Source organism: Bison bison, unplaced genomic scaffold (assembly GCF_000754665.1).
Source record: "Bison bison bison isolate TAMUID 2011002044 unplaced genomic scaffold, Bison_UMD1.0 scf7180017864249, whole genome shotgun sequence".
Lineage (NCBI taxonomy): Eukaryota > Metazoa > Chordata > Mammalia > Artiodactyla > Bovidae > Bison > Bison bison.
In genome coordinates, this window is record NW_011494821.1 from 2,632,880 (window position 1) to 2,641,636 (window position 8,757).

Genomic DNA, 8,757 nt, shown 5'->3' on the forward strand with positions numbered 1-8,757 from the left:
AACAGGAAGATGGGACATACAGTCCTATTGTGTGTCCACAAGGTGGGGAGAATGAGAAGCCCCGGGGGAACAGCGTGATAACGACACCAAGAGTGGACCTTGGATCGGGCTGTGAGTCAGCAGAAGGGGACAGTCAGGTGGAAGGGGAGAGGGAGGAGACCCGGTGAGACCAGCAGGTGGAGGGCAGTTTGCAGTGGGGACTGGAGCTGGTGGCTGCTTCACAGGTGTCTCAGATGATACAGTGTCTGTCTGCAATGCGGGAGACCCAGGTTCAATACCTGGCTCAGGAAGATCGCCTGGAGAAGGAAATGGCAACCCACTCCAGTACTCTTGCCTGGAAAATTCCATGGACAGAGGAGCCTGGTAGACTATAGTCCATGGGGTTGCAAAGAGTTGGACATGACTGAGCAGCTTCACTCACTAGAGCTGGTATGTTCTGGAACAGGTTTCCCAACCCCAGGCCTCGCCCCATCCGGAAAAAATGCCCTGAGGAATATGGTGGCTTCGAGGCTACACGCCAGCAGAGGGAGGGGCTAGGTAGACAGAGGGAGGGATTCGGGTGAGACTTACAGATAAACTCTTCCTTAGGTCAGGAATCCTGAAGACACCTGCAGAGGTTGAGGACTTGAGGAAACTCCTGGGTTTAGCATGGCAGAAGCAGGCTGACGTGTACTCCGAGGCTGGGGCATGGCTGAGATGACCTCTAAAAGACCCTGCTCCATTGGAGAATTGGCCCAGAAACCAGGGCTGGCCCTCTCTCCTGCCTTTCCTGTTCACTTTAGCTAAATAGATCAGAAGGAAAAAGTCTGTTTGATTTTAATCTCAACTCAGGACACTGGAGATTACATTTTCCACGGAAAATGTCAGCTGTTGCCTAAAATAGGACTTTGGAGAAAAATGCTAGAAAGTGTATTTTTAGGTTATATGTTTTCCTCCTGGATTCCTGCAGCCCAGTGGGCTGCTCAGTACTCCCCATGGTCCAGCTGCCAGGTGCAGACCCCAGACCTTCCAAACAGGTGGTCAGGGTAGGGGGCGCCCGTGGGAAAAAATGCCGGCTGGTGCTTGAGCTGAAAGCAGGTAGGCAGAGGCAAAGACCCATGTCAGCGAGGAGGAGGGAGGAAGAGCGGCCTGGGGCCTTGGGTTCTGCATTGCTAACAAGCTCCCGGGTGACCCCGATGCTGCTGGCCCAGGGATTGTCCTGGGAATAGTACCAGAGAAAAGGAGACAAGGGTCAGTTAGGCTTGGTCTGAGAGAGCCCTCAGACAGCCCTGGGCAGGTCCTGAGATCGGCAGGAGGAGGGAGAAGCCCTTCCAGGGTCCCTTTCCTCAGACCCACAAACCCCCCTGCTTGCTGTGTGACCTTGTTCAAGCCACGCATCCACTCTGGACCTCAGTTCTTGCACCTGCAAGACGGGGTCGGCTTCCCCACTTACCTCCCCTTTAGGCTGTTGGGAAGATTCCTGGACTCAGTTACTGGGGCAGCCAGCTCCACCTGTAACATGGGTGCTTTGGGACCTGAAGGAGATGAAAGTGGAGCCTGTAAAGGCACAGCACGTCCTTGTGGTGTTTGGAGACGTGGTTCTTCAAAATATTCTGTGGGTCTGGGCCTCGGCAGGCTGGCTGGGTCCTCTCTGAGCCTGCTGGAGTGGGGCGCTGGGAGGGACCAAGCTGACATTCAGCCTCCAGGAATTGAAGCCCGTGGCGCTGCCTGCTGAGGTCATGCCCAGGGAGCCCTGGGTGGGGTGGGCAGTGCTGCGGGCCTTGTCCCCTTGGTCCTGGAGAAGCAGGTGTGTCAGAGGTGGCCTGAGCCAGTTTTCTCAATTTGAATGGGACATTGTGGTTAGGGGGACCCCGTGGGTAGGGGGACATTGAATGGGACTGGGTGGGCATCTGAGAAAGGGCAGTGCAGGGAGCCCTGAGAACTACCAACTCTACCCTGATGTGACCTCAGGGTTCCCATCTCCAGGTCTCAGTTTCCCTTCTGTGCAATGGAGGAGGAACTGGCCTGGAGGGCCCTGGCTCGGTTTTTGTCCCAGGGTGAGTCAGGTCACAGCAGGCCATCCTCCACCAGAGTCAGGTGGGGGAGGGATGTAAAAGTATCCAGGCACAAACCATGTGTTCTGTGACCTCAAAGACCTGGGGGGAATGTGTCCTGCCCATCGTGGGGGTTCTGGCGGGCACCACAGGGAGGGGACTGCTCAGACTCTGCTTGGTAACCCAGTCATTTCTGTCTCCTCATGGCTCCTTTGGCTGCCTGGATCCTGCAGAACTCCCGACCGAGGAAGGTGAGGCTGGGGCCGGGGCGGCCTGCGAGGGCACCAGATGGCACCCCGGGCCAGCCACCGTCAGGCTGTGTCCTCCCCTCCCAGGCGGTGGGGCCTGGCTGAGCCCCCAGCGTTGCCCATCTGTGCCTCTCAGGGCCTCGGGTTCTCCTCCTTCAAATGGGAGGGAGGGACTGGGCCACCGCAGCTCCGCATGGACGCGATCGGGCAGTCGGTCAGGAGCCCAGCCCTCATGTGGCGCTCCCATTCCCAGGGAAGTCCCTGTGGGAGCTCGTGCTGGAACAGTTTGAGGACCTCCTGGTTCGAATCCTGCTGCTGGCCGCCCTGGTCTCTTTCGTAAGTAGCCCTTTCCCACGGCATCAGGCAGCCTGGGCCGGGGAGCGGGTCCGGGCAGTGCTCAGTGGCCCAGGCTCTGAGCCACAGGGCTATCCTCTCAGCTGTGGGCATCCCCGGGCCCCTATCCACCCCCTTTGTTGTCAGTCGCTCAGTCGTGAGTCAGACACGCTCCGTCGTCGTGTCTGACTCTTCTCGACCCCATGAACTGCAGCATGCCAGGCTTCACTATCCTTCGATAATGTCTCCCAGTTTGCTCAAATTCATGTCCATTGAGTTGGTGATGCCATCCAACCATCTCATCCTCTGTCACCCCGTTCTCCTCCTGCCTTCAATCTTTCCCAGCATCAGGGTCTTTTCCAATGAGTTGGCTCTTCGCATCAAGTGGCCAAAATATTGGAGATTGTGAATAGTAGCTGAAGCTGCTCCAGTGAATATTCAGGGTTGATTTCCTTTGGGATTGACTGGTTTAATGTCCTTGCAGTCCAAGGGACTCTCAAGAGTCTTCTCTAGCACCACAGTTTGAAAGCATCAATTCTTCGCCCAAACCCTTGCAGCCCCCACAGTGAACTCCCAGCTCTCTGTCCCCTCCAGCCCCTCTTCCAGCCTGGTTTTCAGAGTGAGCCTGCAAAAGCACCTCTGACCCCACCCCTCCCTGCCTTGGTGCAGGGTTTCTTAGCATCAGCACCGTTGGCTTCTTGGACCAGACAATTCTCTGTGGCAGGGACCGTCCTGTGTACTGTAGAGTGTTGAGCAGCATCCCTGGCCTCTGCCCACCAGATGCCATTAGCATGGTTGTGACAGTCAAGTCTACAGATGTTGCCAAATGTCCCTGGGGGGCGAATCCCCCGGGCTGAGAGCGCATGCAGTACCTTCCATGGCTCCTCAGAGAGACTTCAGACCTCAACCTCCCGCAGCTGCCTCCTGGCTGCTGCTCCCGATTGCTGCCCACCATGTCCTCAGCCTAGACTCCTTCTGGACCCACAGGGCCATGGGCCCAGGGTGGAGCGGTGGGGAGCGGGGCATTGGTGGCTGAGCAGCAGAGACCCAAGGGTCATGCAGGGAATGGAGTCCAGAAGGTGGTTGTCACTCCTGCTCCCAGCCCTGCCCTCCAGCCGGCAGGGGCCCAGCCAGCTCAGTCTGACTATCCTGGCCACTCACTGTCCTTTGGAAATTGAGGACTCCTACAGCTAAGCCAAAAGGGTTCTGGTACCCCCTCCTCAGAACAGATGGACACATGGAGGCCTGGAGAGGATGACAAGTACCCACTTGGGCCAGGAGGTGGGAACAGACTGGAATGAGGTCTCCCGCCTCCAGGCCTGGGCTCTGGCTGGTCCTCTTACCATGGTCCTCTGAGCACAGGGCCATGAACCTGATATTGTAACACAGACTGCTGGGGTCCACCCCAGTTTCTGACTCAGCAGGTCTGGGATGGACCCCAGGAATTTGCATTTCTAACAGATTTCCAGGTGATGCTGCTGCTGGTCTGGGCCCCACACTTGGAGAACCACAGTCAAGCCAACAGTGGCCCCATGACCCTGAGAGTGGGTGGGGTGGGACGTGGGCTGTGGCGGTCACTACCTGGAGGTAGTAGTAACCAAGCCAAGGCCTTCTGAGAGCAGACCTCTCCAAATCCAGGGCTCCCCAGGGGTACTTTCTCCCAAACGGGAGTAGACGGACCCAGAGTACAGAGGAAATGGCAGGCAGACCCTGGCCCATGGCATAGCTGCCACTCACCAGCTCTGATCCCGACAGGTCCTGGCCTGGTTTGAGGAGGGCGAGGAGACCACGACAGCCTTCGTGGAGCCCCTGGTCATCATGCTGATCCTTGTGGCCAATGCGATTGTGGGCGTGTGGCAGGTGGGAGACTTGGGGGTGCGGCTGCATCCTGGGGTCTCCCAGCTGCTAGGTGTCACCTTCACCTGGTCCTGGAACCCTGCAGGTCCTTCTGCTTCCAGATCCATCCCAGGCCCCAAGGGGTGTCCTTCCAAGGGGGTGGCTTGCTAGGGCCAGCAGAGATAGATAGCCTTCCTGCCTCTGCAGGAACGCAACGCGGAGAGTGCCATCGAGGCCCTCAAGGAGTATGAGCCTGAGATGGGCAAGGTGATCCGCGCGGACCGAAAGGGTGTGCAACGCATCCTTGCCCGGGACATCGTCCCTGGAGACATCGTGGAAGTGGCAGGTGCTTCGGGGTATTCTCCTTGCATTATAAGATGCTAATGAGCCCACTCTTCTCTTTCTGACTGTATGTTGTAGAGGGGGGCTGTTGGATCCCTCTACAGCTCTTTAGCCAGAACCTCATTGGATGAATAAAGGGACTGTAAGCCAGGGGACAGCTCAGGCCTGCCTGCCAGCCCTGGCCTTGGCTTCTGGGAGCCCTGCAGGCTTTCCTGGGAAGGGGTGCCCAGAGCCACACTCAGCCAAGCCGTTCTCCCTCCACAGTGGGAGACAAAGTGCCCGCCGACCTCCGTCTCATTGACATCAAGTCCACCACGCTGAGAGTGGACCAGTCCATCCTGACCGGTGAGGTCCAGAGGCCCGGGGATGGGAGGACTTCACACGGGGCTTGTTGTTTCTTTTTTAAAATATGTATGTGTGTATGTATTTGTCTACACTGGGTCTTAGTTGTGATTTTGATCTTTACTTGCGGCACGTGGGATCTAGTACCCCGACCAGGGACTGAACCCAGGCACCCTGCAAAGGGGAGTGTGGAGTCCCAGTTGCTGGACCACCAGGGAAGTCCCGGGCTTCTCATTTCTGATTCTACATCCAGGTGAATCTGTGTCTGTGACCAAGCACACAGACGCCATCCCGGACCCCAGAGCTGTCAACCAGGACAAGAAGAACATGCTGTTTTCTGTAAGTGCCTTATAATAAAAATAATAACATTTAGATGAATCAGATAGAGCCCTATGGGAAAGAACCTCACAATCATTGAGAATACGTGAAAATTTCTGGTGATAATAATAGTTATGTTTAGTGGAGCTGTGTGCTTGGCCCTGTTCTAAGACCTTTACCTGTATGTATTTATTTTATGCTTGGATCGCCTTTGAAATAAGTATACTTGTCTGCATTTTCCAGCAAGGAAACAGGCACCGAGAGGTTAAGTAAGTTTCCCAAGGTCACACAGCCAGTGAGCGGCAGAGCTGGGATGTGGACTCAGCCATCTGATTCCAGAGTTTTTCTCCTATCTGCTAGGCTTATCCTGCTTTAAGCTGGAGAGGGACAGAGCCTGTGTATAGTCACTCAGCAGAATCCTCTAGAGAGAGGAGCATTGCCAGAATGGTAGAGAATGTCAGGAACCATTCGTTTCTCAGATAAGAAAACTGATCCCTAAGACAAGACACCAGGGAGAGTGTCTGCCCAGGGACAGTGATGGGGTTCAGCTCTGGGGGAAGGGATCAGCCCCTGTGGCCCCAGAGAGACCTAACCGGTGATGCTCATGGGCTGCCTAGTAACAGCCTGAAGCCGAGCACAGAGGCCACAACGAGGGGTCGAGCCGATTGGCAGTGGCCCTGGGTGCTAAGTTATAAAGTGTCCCCAGAAGTGAACAGAAAGGGAGAAAGTGATATTCACCTGCAGCTCTGCTTGAGGGGAGCGCCCCGCCAAGGTGCACGGAAGCCTTGGATAAGCTGCTTTGGGTGGGGAGGGGACACCAAGGGGCACACCCAGGCATCAGCAGCTGTCACAGGAAACTTTCTAAGGAGGGCGCTCTGGCTAACTGCAGGTCATTTCCTTGGCAGTGCATGCGTGTTTAGTCGCTCAGTCGTGTCCGACTCTTTGCGACCCCCTGGACTGTAGCCCGCCAGGCTCCTCTGTCCATGAGATTTCCCAGGCAAGAATACTGGAGAGGGGTGCCATTTCCTCTTCCAGGGGATCTTTCTCATCCAGGAGTCAAACCTGGGTCTTCTGCATTGCAAGCAGATTCTTTACCACTAGTGCCATCTGGGAAGCCCTTCCTTAGCAGAGGGGCCTGTACGTGGGGGCAGGAGCTGCATGGCTCAGGGCAGAAGAGATACTGAAGCTGCCAGCACCCACCTCTCCAGCCTTGGCACAGGGCACCCATCTGAAGGGGATGAGTTATGAGCCTCCCCTTAACAGCTGTTTCTCTCGCCTCTGCTGGACCATTTTACAGGAGGACACGGAGGCTCATGCTGGCCAGCCCTTGCATCAGGGCTTGGGGATCTTACTGGGGCCTTGGGAATGGATGTACTTAAGCTCAGATTTTCTTGATTCTTCAGTAAATACTGTTTAAAACTGTTTACCTGAGATCACAGCAGCACCCCTGTGTGGCTGTTTTGGTTGTGTATGAACCTCATTTTAATGGGTTGGTGCTATGCTGTGCTGTCAATATCAGCTGTTGCTGCCTCTGTGCCAGACCCCATGCTGGCACTGGGAATGTGGCACCAAACCAAGTCCCTGCCTGCATAGAGCTGACACTGTCAAGGCGATGACAGTCGTAACTCAAGACTACATAGCTGCATCTGTCTGGGAGCACTAAGTGACATGGAGAAAGAGAAAGCCAAGGAGCAGGAAGCGAGCCCTAATCCCAGCCTGAAGGGGTCAGGGGTCCTGGTCCCCTACTGAGGTGCCAACCAGCCCCTTTGCTTATCCCCTCCCTTGGCCAGGGCACCAACATTGCATCAGGCAAGGCAGTGGGTGTGGCAGTGGCCACAGGCCTGCACACTGAACTGGGTAAGATCCGCAGTCAGATGGCCGCCGTGGAGCCAGAGCGGACGCCCTTGCAGCAGAAGCTGGACGAGTTTGGGCAGCAGCTGTCTCGTGCCATCTCCGTGATCTGCATGGCCGTGTGGGTCATTAACATCGGGCACTTTGCCGACCCTGCCCACGGCGGCTCCTGGCTTCGAGGTGCTGTCTACTACTTCAAGATCGCTGTGGCCCTGGCTGTGGCTGCCATCCCCGAGGGCCTCCCGGCTGTCATCACTACTTGCCTAGCACTGGGCACGCGGCGGATGGCCCGCAAGAACGCCATTGTGCGGAGCCTGCCCTCTGTGGAGACTCTGGGCTGCACCTCGGTCATCTGCTCGGACAAGACGGGCACGCTCACCACCAATCAGATGTCGGTCTGCCGGGTGAGTGGCTGCAGCCAGCCTGGGTGTTGCTGTGTGATGCTCGGCAGGCTGGGCTACCTCTCTGGGCCACTCCCCGACTCCAGAGATGGAGGAGAGAATATGTGTGCTGTCCCATGGTGGGAAGCAGATCCAGGTTTTCCTGGGGCAGAGCAGCAAAGCCTGGCTGGACATGCATCATTTGGACACATGTGTCACTCTGTAGGGTCCTGGCAGGCCTCGCAGGCCATCTGTGAACCTCAGTTTCCTCGTCTGAAGTTTGCGTGTGCAAGCCCTGCCAGGTGACCATAAAGGAAATAGGGGAGGGTCAAGTACAGCCTGGGCATCCGAGCCAAGCCGGGCCTGGACCCAGGTTTTAATCCTGCTCCACCATGACACTCTGTGGTCAGTGCCTGTCACCCGATACACCAGCTCCAGTGACCTGGGAAGGGCCCAGGCAGGAATTATTCATTCCTTGGCACTCGATCCCAGATCCTGGGCTGCTGCCCACATGCTCCAGGGAGTCTGGCTGAGACTCCAGCAGGTCTCTGGGGTAGAGGAGTGGCTGGGCTGTTGCTGAAGGCTGTGGGTTTCCCATTCTCCCAGGCCCCCTGATCACTCCTCCCACCCCTGCTCCCATAAAACCCTGGAAACCCATGCTCTGTGTCTGAGACCTTAGTCCCCCACAGAAGTGCACCAGAGGCTGCCGCAGGGGTGGGGGCATCAGCTTGCTTTGCTGCCCTGCAGCCCCTGACCTGCTAGAATCCCTAGTAGGACTTCATTTGAACAGTCCTACTAAGGATAATGAAACGAGTTTGAAAAACATGAGCACACCCTTGTGCCCCCCAGATGTTCGTGGTAGCTGAGGCCGGAACGGGTACCTGCCGTTTGCACGAGTTCACCATCTCGGGCACCACGTATGCCCCGGAGGGCGAAGTGTGAGTGCTCGGCGAAGGGGCACAGGTGGGCGGGGTTTACGGGTGGGCGGGGCTACGTAGGACAACTGTTGAGAGTTGTCATTGGCGAGGCCTCCTGGGGGCGCGGCCAACATACTGGGCATCGCCCAGGGGCGGG

The 8,757-nt window shown here is 56.8% G+C and overlaps 1 protein-coding gene across 1 annotated transcript in view; it reads left to right on the plus strand.

The window, feature by feature from the left end:
* Positions 1–346: 346 nt before the first annotated feature.
* ATP2A3 (ATPase, Ca++ transporting, ubiquitous) overlaps positions 347–8,757 on the plus strand; it is a 24,752-nt gene continuing 16,341 nt past the window's right edge. The window contains 8 exon segments of the mRNA XM_010847466.1: positions 347–2,284; positions 2,535–2,617; positions 4,370–4,474; positions 4,658–4,796; positions 5,057–5,137; positions 5,388–5,473; positions 7,243–7,707; positions 8,533–8,690. Of these exon segments, the coding sequence (XP_010845768.1) occupies positions 2,113–2,284; positions 2,535–2,617; positions 4,370–4,474; positions 4,658–4,796; positions 5,057–5,137; positions 5,388–5,473; positions 7,243–7,707; positions 8,533–8,690 (1,289 nt within the window). The 5' untranslated portion in view covers positions 347–2,112.